The 20,578-nt window shown below is 46.9% G+C and overlaps 1 protein-coding gene across 1 annotated transcript in view; it reads right to left on the reverse strand.

Annotated features, from left to right (window-relative positions):
- Positions 1–3,139: 3,139 nt before the first annotated feature.
- BRD4 (bromodomain containing 4) overlaps positions 3,140–20,578 on the reverse strand; it is a 117,961-nt gene continuing 100,522 nt past the window's right edge. The window contains exons 17-21 of the mRNA XM_059872049.1: positions 20,358–20,520; positions 17,070–17,197; positions 12,686–12,897; positions 6,757–7,060; positions 3,140–3,327 (exon numbers count right to left, since the gene is read on the reverse strand). Of these exons, the coding sequence (XP_059728032.1) occupies positions 3,259–3,327; positions 6,757–7,060; positions 12,686–12,897; positions 17,070–17,197; positions 20,358–20,520 (876 nt within the window). The 3' untranslated portion in view covers positions 3,140–3,258. The remainder of the gene's footprint in view (positions 3,328–6,756; positions 7,061–12,685; positions 12,898–17,069; positions 17,198–20,357; positions 20,521–20,578) is intronic.

A 20,578-nucleotide genomic window follows, 5' to 3' on the forward strand; every position in this document is an offset into this window, starting at 1 on the left:
GGAAAAAAAAACCCGACCCAAATAAAATTAATTAATTAATTAGCAATAATTAATCCAACCCCGGGGAGGGGGGAGGGGGAAACGGGGAGAATTCCCCGGGAGTTTTTTTGGGGGGGGGAAAAAGAGAGAAAAAAGTGAAAAAAAAAATGGATTAAAATGGGAAAAAATGGGAAAAAATGGGAAAAAATGGGAAAAAAATGGGGAAAAAATGGGAAAAAAATGAGAAAAAAAGAGAAAAAATGGGGAAAAAAATGGGGAAAAATGGGGGAAAAAAATGAGAAAAAATGGGGAAAAAATGGGGAAAAAATGAGAAAAAAATGAGAAAAAATGGGGAAAAAATGGGGGAAAAATGGGGGAAAAAATGGAAAATAATGGGGAAAAAAAGAGAAAAAAATGGGGAAAAAATGAGAAAAAAATGAGAAAAAATGAGAAAAAAATGGGGAAAAATGAGAAAAAAATGGGGGGAAAATGGGGGAAAAATGGGGAAAAAATGGAGAAAAAATGGGAAAAAATGGAGAAAAAATGAGGAAAAAATGAGAAAAAATGGGGGAAAAATGGGGGAAAATGAGAAAAAAATGGGGGAAAAAATGGGGGGAAAATGGGGGGAAAATGGGGGAAAAATGGGGAAAAAAATGGGGAAAAAATTGGGGGAAAAAATGGGGAAAAAATGGGGGAAAAATGGGGGGAAATGAGGGGGAAAAATGGGGAAAAAATGGGAATTATTTGGAATAAAATTTCTGGGCGTGGCGGCGATTTTGGGGGGAAAAGGGGGAGGGGAGGGAGGGGAAAAGGGAAATTAGAAAAATAAATTTATAAAAAATTTTGGGGGGGATTGGGGGGAAAATTGGGGAAAAATTGGGGGGAAAAATGGGGAAAAATGAGAAAAAAATGGGGAAAAATAGGGAAAAATGAGAAAAAATGGGAGAAAAAAAGGGGGAAAAAAGGGGAAAAAAGATAAAAAATAGGAGAAAAAAAGGGGAAAAAAGGGGAAAAAATGAGAAAAAAAGGGGAAAAAATGGGGAAAAAACGAGAAAAAATGGGGGGAAAAATGGGAAAAAAATGGGAATTTTGAAGGAGAAATTCAAATTAAAAAAGGAAAATAAAAATGAAATTAAAGGGAAAAAGAAAAGAGTAAAAAAAGGGGGAAAAGAGAGAAAAGAGGGGAAATAAAAAAGGGGAAGGAGGAAAAAATTGGAAAAAATTGAAATGGGGGAAGGGGAATTTAGAAATAAAAGGGGGGAAATTAGGGAAAAAGGAATAAAAAATTGAGAATAAATCAGGGGGAAATGTGGAAAAAAGGGGAAAAATGAGGAAAATTGAAAAAAAAAGGAGGAGAAAAATCAGGAAAAAATTGAAAAAAATCAGGGAAAAAAAGGAAAAAAAAAAGGGAAAAAAAAGGAAATTTTGAAATAAAAAACCAGGAAAAAATCTGGGAAATTTTGAAAAATATTCAGGGAAGAAAATTAAAAATTTTGGAAAAAATCGGGGGGAAAAAAGGGAAAAATGAGGAATAAAATAAAATTAAATCAGGGGGGAAAATGGGGAAAGAAATGGAAAAAAATCAGGAAATCAATTCAGGAAAAAATTGAAAAATCAGGGGAAAAAGGGAATTTTTGGAAAGGAAGTGAATTAAAAAATGAGGGAAAATTTTGGAAAAAAAAAAGGAAAAAATAGATAAAAAAATAAGGAAAAATTAGAAAATAAAATTAGAAAAAATGGGGAAAGAAATGGAAAAAAAATCAGGAACATTTTGAAATAAATTCAGGAAAAAAAGGAAAAAAATCAGGAAAAAAAAACTGAAAAATCAGGGGAAAAGGGGAATTTTTGGAAAGGAAGGGAATTAAAGAATGAGGGAAAATTATGGAAAAAAAAAGGAAAAAATAGATAAAAAAATAAGGGAAAATTAGAAAAGAAAATTAGAATAAAATGGGGAAAGAAATGGAAAAAAAATCAGGAAAATTTTGAAATAAATTCAGGAAAAAAAGGAAAAAATCAGGAAAAAAACTGAAAAATCAGGGGAAAAAGGGGAATTTTTGGAAAGGAAGGAAATTAAAGAATGAGGGAAAATTATGAAAAAAAAGGAAAAGATAGTTAAAAAAATAAGGGAAAATTAGAAAAGAAAACTAGAAAAAAATGGGAAAGAAATGGAAAAAATCAGGAAAATTTTGAAATAAATTCAGGGAAAAGAGGAAAAAAATCCAGGAAAAAATCAGGTATAAAAGGAAAAAAAATCATGAAAATTCAGGAAAAAAAGGGGAAAAATTCAAGAAAAAATGAGGAAAAAATTGAAATAAACTCAGGCAAAAATCAAAATAAATTCAGGAAAAAAATCAGGAAAAAAGGGGGGAAAATTCAGGAGAAAAATCAGAAAAAAATTAAAATAAACTCAGGAAAAAAATGAGGAAAAAATTGAAATAAATTCAGGAAAAAATTAGGAAAAAAAGGGAAAAAAATCAGTAAAAATCAGGAAAAAACTGAAATAAATCAGGAAAAAAATCAGGAAAAAAGGGGAAAAATTCATGAAAAAATCAGGAAAAAAGGAAAAAAATCAGGAAAAAATTTGGAAAATCAGGGGGAAAAAAGGGAATTTTTGGGAAAGGAAGGGAATTAAAAAATGAGGGAAAAAAGGGGGAAAAAGGAGAAATTCCAGGGAAAATGGGCAAAGGGAAGGGGGGGAAGTCCCTGAGGCCACGGGTGGGGGAGGGGTCGCGCCCCTCCCCCCATCACCCCTCCCCCCCCTAATTCCTCCCCCCAAAAAAGCCCCAAATCCGCCCAAATCCGACCCAAAAACCAAAAAAAAAATCGGGATTTATTTTATTTTTTTCCCATTTTTTCGCCGCCGCCGCCGGCCAAAAAAAAAAAAAACCCAAAAAAAACCAAAACTAAAATAAAAAATTCCAACGAAAATCCCGGCAATTCCCAGGAATTCTGGCGAATAATTTTCATTTTTTTTGGTGTGAAAAAAGGGAAAAAAGGACAAAAAAAAAAAGGGAATTCCGGGGTAAGGCAGCCCCGCCCCCACTCCCCTTCCCCAATTTATTCAGAGTCCAAACTTTGCTTTTTTTTTTTCATTTTTTTGTCTTTTTTTTGGCCAGGAAAAAAGGGAAAAAGAGAAAAAAAAAATGGAATTTTTTTTCTTTTTTTTTTTTGATATTTTTCCACTTTTTTGTTGTTTTTTTTTTTCTGGGGTTTTTTTTTGTTTTTGTTTTTGTTTTTTTTTTTGGGAAAAGTCAAAATTCCCGGCCGGAGTCGCCTCTCCTAGAAAAGATTCTCCTCGAAAATGGCCAAGAGGTCGCTCTGGAAGTTCATGTCGATCGTCGCCGCCATCTGCAAAAAAAAAAAAAAATAAAAAAACCACAAAAAAATTGGGAAAAATCCAGAAAAAAAAAATTCCCAATTTTTGGGGTCATTTCCAGATTTTTTGGGCTTTTTTTGGGTTATTTTGGGCTTTTTTTAGGACATTTTTAGGCTTTTTTTTGGTTTTTTTGGCTTTTTTTGGACCATTTTAATGCATTTTTTGGGTCATTTTTGGGGTCATTTCTGGATTTTTAGGGGCCATTTTAAGGCATTTTAAAAGTCTTTTTTTGGGTCATTTTTATGCAATTTTTGGGCATTTTTTGGGTTATTTTTGGCTTTTTTTAGTCCATTTTAATGCATTTTTTGGGTCATTTTTTGGGGTCATTCTGGATTTTTAGGGGCCATTTTAAGGCATTTTTAAAGTCTTTTTTTGGGTAATTTTTATGCAATTTTTAGGTCATTTTTTGGTTATTTTTGGCTTTTTTTGGTCCATTTTAATGCATTTTTTGGGTCATTTTTTGGGGTAATTTCTGGATTTTTACGGGCGATTTTAAAGCATTTTTAAAGTCTTTTTTTGGGTCATTTTTAGGCATTTTTGGGCATTTTTTGGGTTATTTTTGGCTTTTTTTAGTCCATTTTAATGCATTTTTGGGTCATTTTTTGGGGTCCTTTCTGGATTTTTAGGGGCCATTTTAAGGCATTTTTAAAGTCTTTTTTTGGGTCATTTTTAGGCATTTTTTGGTCATTTTTGGGGTTATTTTTGGCTTTTTTTGGACCATTTTAATGCATTTTTTGGGTCATTTTTTGGGGTCATTTCTGGATTTTTACGGGCGATTTTAAAGCATTTTTAAAGTCTTTTTTTGGGTCATTTTTAGGCATTTTTGGGCATTTTTTGGGTTATTTTTGGCTTTTTTTGGTTCATTTTTATGCATTTTTTGGGTCATTTTTTGGGGTCATTCTGGATTTTTGGGGCCATTTTAGGGCATTTTTAGGTCATTTTTTGGGGTCATTTTTGGCTTTTTTTGGTCCATTTCAATGCATTTTTTGGGTCATTTTTTGGGGTAGTTTCTGGATTTTTAGGGGCCATTTTAAGGCATTTTAAAAGTCTTTTTTTGGGTCATTTTAATGCAATTTTTGGGCATTTTTTTGGTTATTTTTGGCTTTTTTTGGTTCATTTTTATGCATTTTTTGGGTCATTTTTTGGGGTCATTTCTGGATTTTGAGGGGCGATTTTAAAGCATTTTTAAAGTCTTTTTTTGGGTCATTTTTATGCAATTTTTGGGCATTTTTTGGGTTATTTTTGGCTTTTTTTTGGTTCATTTTTAGGTCATTTTTTGGGCCATTTTTTGGGGGTCATTTCTGGATTTTTGGGGCCATTTTAAGGCATTTTTTGGGTCTTTTTTTGGGTCATTTTTAAGCATTTTTGGGGCTTTTTTTAGTTATTTTTGGCTTTTTTTGATTCATTTTTATGCATTTTTAAGGTCATTTTTTGGGTCATTTTTTGGGGTCATTCTGGATTTTTGGGGCCCATTTTAGGGCATTTTTAGGTCATTTTTTGGGGTCATTTTTGGCTTTTTTTGGGTCATTTTTGGGGATAATTTGTCGCTTTTTCTGGGTGATTTTTTGAGAATCACTCGGGTTGTTTTCGGCTTTTTTTGGGATTTTTTTGGCCATTTTTGGGTCATTTGTGGCTATTTTTGGGGTGTTTTTTTTGCATTTTTTGAATCATTTTGGGCTTTTTTTAGACCCATTTTTTGTGCCCCTTTTCCCATAAATATTTTGATTTTTCCCCCATTTTTTCTCACCCTTTTCCCATAAATATTTTGATTATTCCCCCATTTTCTGTTCCCCTTTTCCCATAAATATTTTGATTATTCCCCATTTTTTCTCCCCCTTTTTCCCATAAATATTTTGATTATTCCCCCATTTTTTGTGCCCCCTTTTCCCAGGAATATTTTGATTATTCCCCCATTTTTTGTGCCCCTTTTCCCAGCAATATTTTGATTATTCCTCCATTTTTTGTTCCCGTTTTCCCATAAATATTTTGATCATTTCCCCATTTTTTCTCCCCCTTTTCCCATAAATATTTTGATTATTCCCCCATTTTTTGTGCCCCTCTTCCCATAAATATTTTGATTATTCCCCCATTTTTTCTCCTACTTTTCCCAGCAATATTTTGATTATTCCCCCATTTTTTGTGCCCCTTTTTCCCAGCAATATTTTGATTATTCCCCCATTTTTTCTCCCCCTTTTTCCCAGCAATATTTTGATTATTCCCCCATTTTCTCTCCCCATTTTCCCATAAATATTTTGATTATTCCCCCATTTTTTGTGCCCCTCTTCCCATAAATATTTTGATTATTCCCCCATTTTTTCTCCCCCTTTTCCCATAAATATTTTCATTTTTTCCCCATTTTTTGTGCCCCTTTTCCCATAAATATTTTGATTATGCCCCATTTTTTGTGTCCTTTTCCCAGCAATATTTTGATTATTCCCCCATTTTTTGTGCCCTTTTTCCCATAAATATTTTGATTTTTTCCCCATTTTTTGTGCCCCTCTTCCCATAAATATTTTGATTATTCCCCCATTTTTTCTCCTACTTTTCCCATCAATATTTTGATTATTCCCCCATTTTTTCTGCCCCTTTTCCCATAAATATTTTGATTATTCCCCCATTTTTTATTCCCCTTTTCCCATAAATATTTTGATTATTCCCCCATTTTTTCTCCTACTTTTCCCATAAATATTTTGATTATTCCCCCATTTTTTGTTCCCCTTTTCCTATAAATATTTTGATTATTTCCCCATTTTTTGTGCCCTTTTTCCCATAAATATTTTGATTATTCCCCCATTTTTTGTGCCCCTTTTCCCATAAATATTTTGATTATTCCCCCATTTTTTGTGCCCCATTTCCCAGCAATATTTTGATTATTCCCCCATTTTTTCTCCCCCTTTTCCCATAAATATTTTGATTATTCCCCCATTTTTTCTCCCCCATTTCCCATAAATATTTTGATTATTCCCCCATTTTTCTCCCCCTTTTCCCATAAATATTTTGATTATTCCCCCATTTTTTCTCCCCCTTTTCCCAGCAATATTTTGATTATTCCCCCATTTTTTCTCCCCCTTTTCCCATAAATATTTTGATTATTCCCCCATTTTTTCTGCCTTTTCCCATAAATATTTTGATTATTCCCCCATTTTTTGTGCCCCTTTTCCCATAAATATTTTGATTATTCCCCCATTTTTTCTCCCCCTTTTCCCAGCAATATTTTGATTATTCCCCATTTTTTGTGCCCCTTTTCCCAGCAATATTTTGATTATTCCCCCATTTTTTCTCCCTATTTTCCCATAAATATTTTGATTATTCCCCCATTTTTTGTGCCCCATTTCCCAGCAATATTTTGTTTTTTTCCCCATTTTTCTGCCCCTTTTCCCCAGATTTAACCCTTCCCTCACCGCTTCCCGGCGCCTCCTCTCCTGCTCTCTCTTCCGGGCCATCTCGCGCTGCTGGTCCAGCATGGCCTGCGAGCCGGCCGGGCCCTGCGGCGGCGCCGACGCCGACGCCGGCGCCACCGAGCCGGGCACCGACACCGACACCGAGCCCGGCACCGGCACCGAGCCGGGCACCGAGCCGGGCACCGCGCCCGGCGCCGCCTGCGGCTGCTGCTGCTGCTGCTGCTGCTGCTGCTGCTCCTGGCGCCGCCGCACCTCCTCGTGCACCCGCCGCGCCTGCTCCAGCGCGTCCTCGTCCTCCCGGGTCCTAAAGAGTGACCACAGTGACCACTGAGTGACCAGGAGTGACCACAGTGACCACTGAGTGACCACAGTGACCACTGAGTGACTGCAGTGACCAGGAGTGACCAGGAACCCTGCCCTGCTCTAGAACCTCCTCGTGCACCCGCCGCGCCTGCTCCAGCGCGTCCTCGTCCTCCCGGGTCCTAAAGAGTGACCACAGTGACCACTGAGTGACCAGGAGTGACCACAGTGACCACTGAGTGACCACAGTGACCACTGAGTGACTGCAGTGACCAGGAGTGACCAGGAACCCTGCCCTGCTCTAGAACCTCCTCGTGCACCCGCCGCGCCTGCTCCAGCGCGTCCTCGTCCTCCCGGGTCCTAAAGAGTGACCACAGTGACCACTGAGTGACCAGGAGTGACCACAGTGACCACTGAGTGACCAGGAGTGACCAGGAGTGACCACAGTGACCACTGAGTGACCTGGAGTGACCAGTGAGTGACTGCAGTGAGCATTGAGTGACCAGGAACCCTGCCCTGCTCTAGAACCTCCTCGTGCACCCGCCGCGCCTGCTCCAGCGCGTCCTCGTCCTCCCGGGTCCTAAAGAGGGACCACAGTGACCACTGAGTGACCAGGAGTGACCACAGTGACCACAGTGACCACTGAGTGACCACAGTGACCACTGAGTGACCAGGAGTGACCACAGTGACCACTGAGTGACCACAGTGACCACAGTGACCAGGAGTGACCACAGTGAGCATTGAGTGACCAGGAACCCTGCCCTGCTCTAGAACCTCCTCGTGCACCCGCCGCGCCTGCTCCAGCGCGTCCTCGTCCTCCCGGGTCCTAAAGAGTGACCACAGTGACCACTGAGTGACCAGGAGTGACCACAGTGACCACTGAGTGACCAGGAGTGACCACTGAGTGACCAGGAACCCTGCCCTGCTCTAGAACCTCCTCGTGCACCCGCCGCGCCTGCTCCAGCGCGTCCTCGTCCTCCCGGGTCCTAAAGAGTGACCACAGTGACCACTGAGTGACCAGGAGTGACCACAGTGACCACTGAGTGACCAGGAGTGACCACTGAGTGACCACAGTGACCACTGAGTGACCAGGAGTGACCACAGTGACCACTGAGTGACCACAGTGACCACTGAGTGACCACAGTGACCACTGAGTGACCAGGAGTGACCACAGTGACCACTGAGTGACCACAGTGACCACTGAGTGACCGCAGTGAGCACTGAGTGACCAGGAACCCTGCCCTGCTCTAGAATCTCCTCGTGCACCCGCCGCGCCTGCTCCAGCGCGTCCTCGTCCTCCCGGGTCCTAAAGAGTGACCACAGTGACCACTGAGTGACCAGGAGTGACCACAGTGACCACTGAGTGACCAGGAGTGACCACTGAGTGACCACAGTGACCAGTGAGTGACCGCAGTGAGCACTGAGTGACCAGGAGTGACCACTGAGTGATCAGGAACCCTGCCCTGCTCTAGAACCTCCTCATGCACCCGCCGCGCCTGCTCCAGCGCGTCCTCGTCCTCCCGGGTCCTAAAGAGTGACCACAGTGACCACTGAGTGACCAGGAGTGACCACAGTGACCACTGAGTGACCAGGAGTGACCACTGAGTGACCAGGAACCGTGCCCTGCTCTAGAACCTCCTCGTGCACCCGCCGCGCCTGCTCCAGCGCGTCCTCGTCCTCCCGGGTCCTGGGGAGTGACCACAGTGACCACTGAGTGACCAGGAGTGACCACAGTGACCACTGAGTGACCACAGTGACCACTGAGTGACCAGGAGTGACCACAGTGACCACTGAGTGATCAGGAGTGACCACAGTGACCACTGAGTGACCACAGTGACCACTGAGTGACCACAGTGACCACTGAGTGACCAGGAGTGACCACTGAGTGACCACTGAGTGACCACAGTGACCACAGTGACCACTGAGTGACCAGGAGTGACCACTGAGTGACCACTGAGTGACCACAGTGACCACAGTGAGCACTGAGTGACCAGGAGTGACCAGTGAGTGACCACAGTGACCACTGAGTGACCACTGAGTGACCACAGTGACCACTGAGTGACCACTGAGTGACCACAGTGACCACTGAGTGACCACTGAGTGACCACAGTGAGCATTGAGTGACCAGGAGTGACCACAGTGACCACTGAGTGACCACAGTGACCACTGAGTGACCAGGAACCCTGCCCTGCTCTAGAACCTCCTCGTGCACCCGCCGCGCCTGCTCCAGCGCGTCCTCGTCCTCCCGGGTCCTGGGGAGTGACCACAGTGACCACTGAGTGACCAGGAGTGACCACAGTGACCACTGAGTGACCAGGAGTGACCACAGTGACCACTGAGTGACCACAGTGACCACTGAGTGACCACAGTGACCACTGAGTGACCAGGAACCCTGCCCTGCTCTAGAACCTCCTCGTGCACCCGCCGCGCCTGCTCCAGCGCGTCCTCGTCCTCCCGGGTCCTGGGGAGTGACCACAGTGACCACTGAGTGACCAGGAGTGACCACAGTGACCACTGAGTGACCACAGTGACCACTGAGTGACCACAGTGACCACTGAGTGACCAGGAGTGACCACAGTGACCACTGAGTGACCACAGTGACCACAGAGTGACCAGGAACCCTGCCCTGCTCTAGAACCTCCTCGTGCACCCGCCGCGCCTGCTCCAGCGCGTCCTCGTCCTCCCGGGTCCTAAAGAGGGACCACAGTGACCACTGAGTGACCAGGAGTGACCACAGTGACCACAGTGACCACTGAGTGACCACAGTGACCACTGAGTGACCAGGAGTGACCACAGTGACCCCTGAGTGACCGCAGTGAGCACTGAGTGACCAGGAACCCTGCCCTGCTCTAGAACCTCCTCGTGCACCCGCCGCGCCTGCTCCAGCGCGTCCTCGTCCTCCCGGGTCCTAAAGAGGGACCACAGTGACCACTGAGTGACCAGGAGTGACCACTGAGTGACCAGGAGTGACCACAGTGACCACTGAGTGACCACAGTGACCACTGAGTGACCACTGAGTGACCACTGAGTGACTGCAGTGAGCATTGAGTGACCAGGAACCCTGCCCTGCTCTAGAACCTCCTCGTGCACCCGCCGCGCCTGCTCCAGCGCGTCGTCGTCCTCCCGGGTCCTGGGGAGTGACCACAGTGACCACTGAGTGACCAGGAGTGACCACTGAGTGACCAGTGAGTGACCAGGAGTGACCAGGAGTGACCACTGAGTGAGCAGGAACCCTGCCCTGCTCTAGAACCTCCTCGTGCACCCGCCGCGCCTGCTCCAGCGCGTCCTCGTCCTCCCGGGTCCTGAGGAGTGACCACAGTGACCACTGAGTGACCAGGAGTGACCACAGTGACCACTGAGTGACCACAGTGACCACTGAGTGACCAGGAGTGACCACGAGTGACCACAGTGAGCATTGAGTGAGCAGGAACCCTGTCCTGCTCTAGAACCTCCTCGTGCACCCGCCGCGCCTGCTCCAGCGCGTCCTCGTCCTCCCGGGTCCTAAAGAGTGACCACAGTGACCACTGAGTGACCAGGAGTGACCACAGTGACCAGTGAGTGACCACAGTGACCACAGTGAGCACTGAGTGACCAGGAACCCTGCCCTGCTCTAGAACCTCCTCGTGCACCCGCCGCGCCTGCTCCAGCGCGTCCTCGTCCTCCCGGGTCCTGGGGAGTGACCACAGTGACCACTGAGTGACCAGGAGTGACCACAGTGACCACTGAGTGACCAGGAGTGACCACTGAGTGACCACAGTGACCACTGAGTGACCACAGTGACCACTGAGTGACCAGGAGTGACTGCAGTGACCATTGAGTGACCAGGAACCCTGCCCTGCTCTAGAACCTCCTCGTGCACCCGCCGCGCCTGCTCCAGCGCGTCCTCGTCCTCCCGGGTCCTAAAGAGTGACCACAGTGACCACTGAGTGACCAGGAGTGACCACAGTGACCACTGAGTGACCAGGAGTGACCACAGTGACCACAGTGACCACTGAGTGACCACAGTGACCACTGAGTGACCATCAGTGACCACGAACAGGACACAAGTCATGAAATGTGGGAATGGGGTCATGGAGTGACCAGGAGCTCCTGGTGGTGTCTGTGGTGGCTCTGGAGGTGTTTGTGGAGTTCTAGGTGGGGTTCCTGGAGTTCCTGGTGGTGTCTGTGGTGTCCCTGGAGGTGTCTGTGGTGTCCCTGGAGGTGTCTGTGGAGTTCTAGGTGGGGTTCCTGGAGCTCCTGATGTTCCTGGTGGTGTCTGTGGTGGCTCTGGTGGTGTCTGTGGAGTTCTAGGTGGGGTTTGTGGAGTTCCTGGAGGTGTCTGTGGTGTCCCTGGAGGTGTCTGTGGTGTCCCTGGAGGTGTCTGTGGTGCCCCTGGAGGTGTCTGTGGTGCCCCTGGTGGGATTTATGGTGTCCCTGGTGGTGTCTGTGGTGTTCCTGGTGTCCCTGGTGGTGTCTGTGTTGTCCCTGGAGGTGTTTGTGGTGGCCCTGGTGGTGTCTGTGGTGGCCCTGGAGGTGTCTGTGGTGTCTCTGGTGGTGTCTGTGGTGGCCCTGGAGGTGTCTGTGGTGGCCCTGGAGGTGTCTGTGGTGTCTCTGGTGGTGTCTGTGGTGGCCCTGGAGGTGTCTGTGCTTTCCCTGGTGGTGTCTGTGGTGTCCCTGGTGGTGTTTGTGGTGTCCCTGGTGGTGTCTGTGGAGTTCCTGGGGTGTCTGTGGTGTCCCTGGTGGTGTTTTTGTTGACCCTGGTGGTGTTTGTGGAGTTCCTGGTGGTGTTTGTGAAGTTCTAGGTGGTGTCTGTGGTGTCCCTGGTGTTCCTGGTGGTGTCTGTGCGGTTCCTGATGTTCCTGGTGGGATTTATGGGGTTCTTGGTGGTGTTCCTGGTGTCTCTGGTGGTGTTTGTGGAGTTCCTGGTGCTGTTTGTGTATTCTGGTGGTGTCTGTGGTGTTCCTGGTGGTGTCTGTGGTGTTCCTGGTGGTGTTTGTGGAGGTCCTGGTGGTGTTTGTGGGATTCCTGATGTTCCTGGTGGTGTTTGTGTGGTTCCTGATGCTCCTGGTGGGATTTATGGTGTCCCTGGTGGTGTCTGTGGTGTTCCTGGTGGTGTCTGTGGTGTCCCTGGTGGTGTCTGTGGTGTCCCTGGTGGTGTTTGTGGAGTTCCTGGTGGTGTCTGTGGTGTCCCTGGTGGTGTCCCTGGTGTCCCTGGTGGTGTTTGTGGAGTTCCTGGTGGTGTCTGTGGTGTCCCTGGTGGTGTCCCTGGTGTCCCTGGTGGTGTTTGTGGAGTTCCTGGTGGTGTCTGTGGTGTCCCTGGTGGTGTCTGTGGAGTTCCTGGTGGTGTTTGTGGAGTTCCTGGTGGTGTCTGTGGGATTCCTGATGTTCCTGGTGGGATTTATGGTGTCCCTGGTGGTGTTTGTGGAGTTCCTGGTGGTGTCTGTGGTGTTCCTGATGTTCCTGGTGGTGTTTGTGTGGTTCCTGATGTTCCTGGTGGGATTTATGGTGTCCCTGGTGTTCCTGGTGGTGTCTGTGGGATTCCTGATGCTCCTGGTGGGATTTATGGTGTCCCTGGTGGTGTTTGTGGAGTTCCTGGTGTCCCTGCTGGTGTTTGTGGAGCTCCTGCCGCTCCGGCAGGTGGTGTCCTCACCTCATCCTCTCCTGCTCCCTCCTGAGCCGCTCCTTCTCGCGCTCCACCTGCTCGGCCTGGGCCTTGAGGGCCTTCTCGCGCTCCTCCTTCTCGCGCGCCGCCCGCTTGAACTGCTCGAAGGAGTCGCTCGAGGACTTGGCCGCCGCCGCCGGCGCCGCCGGGTGCTTCTGCACCAGCGACGCCCACGAGCCCATGTTCTTGATCTTCAGGTCCTGCGGGGGAGACAGAGGTCACCACGAGGTCACCACAGGGCCACCACGAGCTCTGGGATCCACCTGAGCCGTGGTGGCCTCCATGGGATCCTCCAAGGGCTTTGTCCTGAGGAACCGGAGCCAACCTGGAGTTCCCTCAGCCTGGTGGGATCTCAGGAGGTTCTCTGAGATCCCACCCTGGAGTTCCTCAGCCTGGTGGGATCTCAGGGGCTTCTCCCAGACCCAACCCTGGAGTTCCTCAGCCTGGTGGGATCTCAGGGGGTTCTCTGAGATCCCACCCTGGAGTTCCTCAGCCTGGTGGGATCTCAGGGGCTTCTCTGAGATCCCACCCTGGAGTTCCTCAGCCTGGTGGGATCTCAGGGGCTTCTCCCAGACCCAGCCCTGGAGATCCTCAGGTCCCTCAGCCTGGTGGGATCTCAGGGGCTTCTCCCAGACCCAGCCCTGGAGATCCTCAGGTCCCTCAGCCTGGTGGGACCCCAGGGGCTTCTCTAAAATCCAACCCTGGAGCTCTCCACCTCCCTCAGCCTGGTGGGATCACAGGGGCTTCTCCCAGACCCAACCCTGGAGATCCCCAGGTCCCTCAGCCTGGTGGGATCTCAGGGGCTTCTCCCAGACCCAACCCTGGAGATCCCCAGGTCCCTCAGCCTGGTGGGACCTCAGGGGCTTCTCTAAAATCCAACCCTGGAGATCCCCAGGTCCCTCAGCCTGGTGGGACCTCAGGGGCTTCTCTAAAATCCAACCCTGGAGATCCCCAGGTCCCTCAGCCTGGTGGGACCTCAGGGGCTTCTCTAAAATCCAACCCTGGAGATCCCCAGGTCCCTCAGCCTGCTGGGATCTCAGGGGCTTCTCTAAAATCCAACCCTGGAGCTCTCCACCTCCCTCAGCCTGGTGGGATCTCAGGGGCTTCTCCCAGACCCAACCCTGGAGATCCTCAGGTCCCTCAGCCTGGTGGGACCCCAGGGGTTTCTCCAGGTCCCTCAGCCTGGTGGGATCTCAGGGGCTTCTCCCAGACCCAACCACGAGCTCTGGGATCCACCAGGATCCACCAGAGCCATGGTGGACACCATGGGATCCTCCAAGGGCTTTGTCCTGAGGAACTGGAGCCAACCTGGAGTTCCTCAGCCTGGTGGGATCTCAGGAGGTTCTCCCAGACCCACCCCTGGAGATCCTCAGCCTGGTGGGATCTCAGGGGCTTCCCCCAGACCCACCCCTGGAGATCCCCAGGTCCCTCAGCCTGGTGGGACCCCAGGGGTTTCTCCAGGTCCCTCAGCCTGGTGGGATCTCAGGGGCTTCTCCCAAGACCCAACCACGAGCTCTGGGATCCACCAGGATCCACCAGAGCCATGGTGGACACCATGGGATCCTCCAAGGGCTTTGTCCTGAGGAACCGGAGCCAACCTGGAGTTCCTCAGCCTGGTGGGATCTCAGGGGGTTCTCTGAGATCCAACCCTGGAGTTCCTCAGCCTGGTGGGATCTCAGGGGCTTCTCTGAGATCCCACCCTGGAGTTCCTCAGCCTGGTGGGATCTCAGGGGCTTCTCTAAAATCCAACCCTGGAGATCCCCAGGTCCCTCAGCCTGGTGGGACCTCAGGGGCTTCTCTAAAATCCAACCCTGGAGATCCCCAGGTCCCTCAGCCTGCTGGGATCTCAGGGGCTTCTCCCAGATCCAACCCTGGAGTTCTCCAGGTCCCTCAGCCTGCTGGGATCTCAGGGGCTTTTCCCAGACCCAACCCTGGAGCTCTCCACCTCCCTCAGCCTGGTGGGATCTCAGGGGCTTCTCTAAAATCCAACCCTGGAGTTCTCCAGGTCCCTCAGCCTGCTGGGATCTCAGGGGCTTTTCCCAGACCCAACCCTGGAGCTCTCCACCTCCCTCAGCCTGGTGGGATCTCAGGGGCTTCTCTAAAATCCAACCCTGGAGTTCTCCAGGTCCCTCAGCCTGCTGGGATCTCAGGGGCTTTTCCCAGAACCAACCCTGGAGTTCTCCAGGTCCCCATGGATCCCACCCCTCCCTGAACCTGGTGGGACCTCACGGAAGAACCTCTGGAAGGTTCTGGAGCTTCTCCAGGTTCTTTAGGACCTCCGAACCCCCCCCCGACCCTGGTGGGACCTCATGGAAGAATCTCTGGAAGGTTCTGGAGCTTCTCCAGGTTCTTTAGGACCTCCAAACCCCCTTAACCCTGGTGGGACCTCATGGAGGAACCTCTGGAAGGTTCTGGAGCTTCTCCAGGTTCTTTAGGACCTCCAAACCCCCTTAACCCTGGTGGGACCTCATGGAGGAACCTCTGGAAGGTTCTGGAGCTTCTCCAGGTTCTTTAGGACCTCCAAACCCTCCCTGACCCTGGTGGGACCTCATGGAGGAACCTCTGGAAGGTTCTGGAGCTTCTCCAAGTTCTTTAGGACCTCCAACCCCCCCCGACCCTGGTGGGACCTCATGGAGGAACCTCTGGAAGGTTCTGGAGCTTCTCCAGCTTCTTTAGGACCTCCAAACCCTCCCTGACCCTGGTGGGACCTCATGGAGGAACCTCTGGAAGGTTCTGGAGCTTCTCCAGCTCCACTGGGACCTCCAACCCCCCCTGACCCTGGTGGGACCTCATGGAGGAACCTCTGGAAGGTTCTGGAGCTTCTCCAGGTTCTTCAGGACCTCCAACCCCCCCTGACCCTGGTGGGACCTCATGGAGGAACCTCTGGAAGGTTCTGGAGCTTCTCCAGGTTCTTTAGGACCTCCAAACCCCCTGACCCTGGTGGGACCTCATGGAGGAACCTCTGGAAGGTTCTGGAGCTTCTCCAGCTCCACTGGGACCTCCAACCCCCCTGACCCTGGTGGGACCTCATGGAAGAATCTCTGGAAGGTTCTGGAGCTTCTCCAGCTCCACTGGGACCTCCAAACCCTCCCTGACCCTGGTGGCACCTCAAGATCTTCTCCAAACCCGAACCCTGGACCTTCTCCAAACCCTTCCAGATCCCACCTCCCGTTTTTGGGGCAGGAACCCCCAAAATCCCAACCCCAGGAGTCCAACGCGACCCTTGAGAAGATCCCTCAAAATTTGAGATTTTTTCCCCTAAATTTGAGATTTTTGCCCCAAAATTTGAGATTTTTCCCCCAAAATTTGAGGTTTTCCCTCAAAATTTGAGATTTTTCCCCCAAAATTTGAGATTTTTCCCCCAAAATTTGCATTTTTCCCCAAACTTTGAGGTTTTCCCTCAAAATTTGACATTTTTTCCCCCAAAATTTGAGGTTTTTTCCCCAAAATTTGAAGTTTTTTCCCCAAAATTTATTTTCCCCCAAACTTTGAGGTTTTTGCCCAAAATTTGAGGTTTTCCCCCAAAATTTAAAGATTTTTCCTCCAAATTTGAGATTTTTTTCCCCTAAATTTGAGATTTTCCCCCAAAATTTGAGATTTTCCCCAAAATTTGAGGTTTTCCCTCAAAATTTGAGATTTTTTTCCCCAAAATTTGAGATTTTTTCCCCAAAATTTGATATTTTTCCCCAAAATTTGAGATTTTTTCCCCAAAATTTTCATTTTTTTCCCCAAACTTTGAGGTTTTTGCCCAAACTTTGAGGTTTTCCCCCCAAAATTTAAAATTTTTTGCCCGAAATTTGAGATTTAACCCAAAATTTGAGATTTTTCCCCAAAATTTGAAGTTTTTCCCCCCCAAATTTGAGATTTTTACCCCAAAATTTGAGATTTTTCCCCCAAAAATTGAGATTTTTTCCCCAAAATTTGAGATTTTCCCCAAAATTTGAAGACTTTTGCCCAAACTTTGAGGTTTCTGCCCAAAATTTGAGATTTTTTCCCCTAAATTTGAGATTTTTGCCCCAAAATTTGAGATTTTTTCCCCAAAATTTGAGAATTTTTGCACAAAATTTGAGTTTTTTTCCCCCAAAATTTGCATTTTTTTTCCCCAAACTTTGAGGTTTTTGCTCAAAATTTGATATTTTCCCCCAAAACTTGACATTTTTTTCCCCAAAATTTGAGGGTTTTGCCCAAACTTTGAGGTTTTCCCCCCAAAATTTAAAGATTTTTGCCCAAGATTTGAGATTTTTCCCCCTAAATTTGAGATTTTCCCCCCAAAATTTGCATTTTTTCCCCCCAAATTTGCATTTTTTTCCCCAAACTTTGATGTTTTTGCCCAAACTTTGTTGTTTTTCCCCCAAATTTGTTTTTTTTTTACCTTTTTGGGGGCCACGGGGGTTTTGGGCTCCGCTTTTTGCCGCTCCTTGTCCGGGGCGGGCGGCGTCGGCTCCGGCGGTCGGATCACGGCCCGCGCCCCTCCCCCCTCCAGGGGCTTCAGCTCCGGCCCTGCCACCCCGAAAATTCCGGAATTAGGCCCCAAAGTGGGAATGTGGGACCCCAAAATTGGGGATTCGGGGGATTTGGAACCCTAAAATTGGGAATTCTGACCCAAAAATTGGGAATTATGGAGGTTTGCAACCCTAAAATTGGGAATTCTGGGGATTTATGGCCTCAAAATTGGGAATTCTGACCCCAAAATTGGAATTTATGGGGATTTGGAACCCTAAAATTGGGAATTCTGGGGATCTGGAACCCAAAAATTGGGAATTTTGGGGATTTGGAACCCCAAAATCGGAAATTCTGGGGATTTATGACTCCAAAATTGGGAATTACTGCCCAAAAATTGGGAATTCTGGAGATCTGGAACCCAAAATTGGGAATTCTGGGGATTTACGGCCCCAAAATTGGGAATTTTGGGGATTTGGAACCCTAAAATTGGGAATTCTGGGGATTTGGAACCCAAAATTTGGGAATTTTGGGGATCTGGTACCCTAAAATTGGGAATTCTGACCCCAAAATTGGAATTTATGGGGATGTGGAATCCAAAAATTGGGAATTCTGGGGATTTGGAACCAAAAATTGGGAATTTTGTGGATTTGGAACCCTAAAATTGGGAATTCTGGGGATTTGGAACCCAAAAATTGGGAATTTTGGGGATTTACCGCCCCAAAATTGGGAATTCTGACCCCAAAATTGGAATTTATGGGAATGTGGAACCCTAAAATTGGGAATTCTGGGGATTTATGGCCTCAAAATTGGGAATTCTGACCCCAAAATTGGAATTTATGGGGATTTGGAACCCTAAAATTGGGAATTCTGGGGATCTGGAACCCAAAAATTGGGAATTTTGGGGATTTGGAACCCCAAAATCGGAAATTCTGGGGATTTATGACTCCAAAATTGGGAATTACTGCCCAAAAATTGGGAATTCTGGAGATCTGGAACCCAAAATTGGGAATTCTGGGGATTTACGGCCCCAAAATTGGGAATTTTGGGGATTTGGAACCCTAAAATTGGGAATTCTGGGGATTTGGAACCCAAAATTTGGGAATTTTGGGGATCTGGTACCCTAAAATTGGGAATTCTGACCCCAAAATTGGAATTTATGGGGATGTGGAATCCAAAAATTGGGAATTCTGGGGATTTGGAACCAAAAATTGGGAATTTTGTGGATTTGGAACCCTAAAATTGGGAATTCTGGGGATTTGGAACCCAAAAATTGGGAATTTTGGGGATTTACCGCCCCAAAATTGGGAATTCTGACCCCAAAATTGGAATTTATGGGAATGTGGAACCCTAAAATTGGGAATTCTGGGGATTTACGGCCCCAAAAATTGGGAATTCTGGGGATTTGGAACCCTAAAAAGGGGAATTTTGGGGATTTGGAACCAAAAAATTGGGAATTCTTGGGATTTGGAACCCTAAAATTGGGAATTCTGGGGATGTGGAACCCTAAAATTGGGAATTCGGACCCCAAAATTGGAATTTATGGGGATGTGGAACCCTAAAATTGGGAATTTTGGGGATTTGGAACCCTAAAATTGGGAATTTTGGGGATTTGGAACCCTAAAATTGGGATTTCTGGGGATCTGGAACCCTAAAATTGGGAATTCTGGGGATTTGGAACCCTAAAATTGGGAATTTTGGGGATTTGGAATCCAAAAATTGGGAATTTTGGGGATTTGGAACCCTAAAATTGGGAATTTTGGGGATTTGGAACCCTAAAATTGGGAATTTTGGGGAACTGGAACCCAAAAATTGGGAATTCTGGGGATTTGGAACCCTAAAATTGGGATTTCTGGGGATCTGGAACCCTAAAATTGGGAATTCTGGGGATTTGGAACCCTAAAATTGGGAATTTTGGGGATTTGGAATCCAAAAATTGGGAATTCTGGGGATTTGGAACCCTAAAATTGGGAATTTTGGGGATTTGGAACCCTAAAATTGGGAATTTTGGGGAACTGGAACCCAAAAATTGGGAATTCTGGGGATTTGGAACCCTAAAATTGGGAATTTTGGGGATTTGGAACCCAAAAATTGGGAATTCTGGGGATTTGGAACCCAAAAATTGGGAATTCTGGGGATTTGGAACCCTAAAATTGGGAATTTTGGGGATTTATGGCCTCCAAAATTGGGAATTTTGGGGAATTATGGCCCCAAAATTGGGAATTCTGACCCCAAACCTCGGGGGGTGTCGGGGTCTCAGTCCCACCCCGGAGTTTTTGGGGTTTTTTGACTCGTTCCCGTTTGGGATTTTTGGGTTTTTCCTCCTCCCCATTAAATTTTATGGGATTTTTTTTTTTCCTTCCATTTGAATTTTTTAGGGGATTTTTTTTTCCTTCCATTTGGATTTTTTTGGGGGATTTTTTGGGATTTTTTTTTTTTCCCTCCCCCTGAAATTTTGTGGGATTTTTTTGGGGGTTTTTCCCTCTCCGTGGAATTTTACAGGATTGTTTTGGGTTTTTTCCCCATGACACTTAATGGGATTTTAATGAGATCTTAATGGGATTTTTAATGAGATTTTAATGAGATTTTAATGGGATTTTAATGGGATATTATTGGGATTTTGATGGGATTTCAATGGGATTTTAATGAGATTTTATTGGGATTTTAATGAGATCTTAATGAGATTTCAATGGGATATGAATGAGCTTTCAATGGGATTTTAAAGGGATTTGAATGGCATTTCAATGGGATTTTAATGAGATTTTAATGGGATTTCAATGGGATTTTAACAGGATTTTTAATGAAATTTTAATGGGATTTTAATGGGATTTCAATGGGATTTTAACGGGTTTTTTAATGAAATTTTAATGGGATTTAAATGGGATTTTTAATGAGATTTTAATGGGATTTCAATGGGATTTTAACGGGATTTTTAATGAGATTTTAACGGGATTTCAATGGGATTTTAACGGGATTTTTAATGAGATTTTAATGGGATTTCAATGGGATTTTGATGGGATTTCAATGGGATTTTAATGGGATTTTCATGGGATTTTAACGGGATTTTTAATGAGATTTTAATGGGATTTCAACGGGATTTTGATGGGATTCCAATGGGATTTTAATGGAATTTTTAGGGAGATTTTGATGTGATTTCGATGGGATTTCGATGGGATTTTTGGCACTTTGGGGCTGTCCCGTGCCCGGGCGGGGCACTCACGCTGGGGGAGGTGCGGGGCCGCCTTGATGCCCTCGGGGTGGCCCTTGGGGGGCTCCTGGCGCAGGGGGGGGCTGAAGGTCTCGGTGCGGATCACGGGCGAGTGCAGCTTCTCCTCCTTGGAGCCCAGCGGCTGCGACTGCACCACCGAGGCCGCTCGCAGCTCCTGCCATGGGAATCTGGGATCAGGATCCCTCCTAAATCCCACCTTAATCCTGAGCCTG

The sequence above is a fragment of the Haemorhous mexicanus genome, chromosome 34, assembly GCF_027477595.1.
Source record: "Haemorhous mexicanus isolate bHaeMex1 chromosome 34, bHaeMex1.pri, whole genome shotgun sequence".
Taxonomy (NCBI): Eukaryota; Metazoa; Chordata; class Aves; order Passeriformes; family Fringillidae; genus Haemorhous; species Haemorhous mexicanus.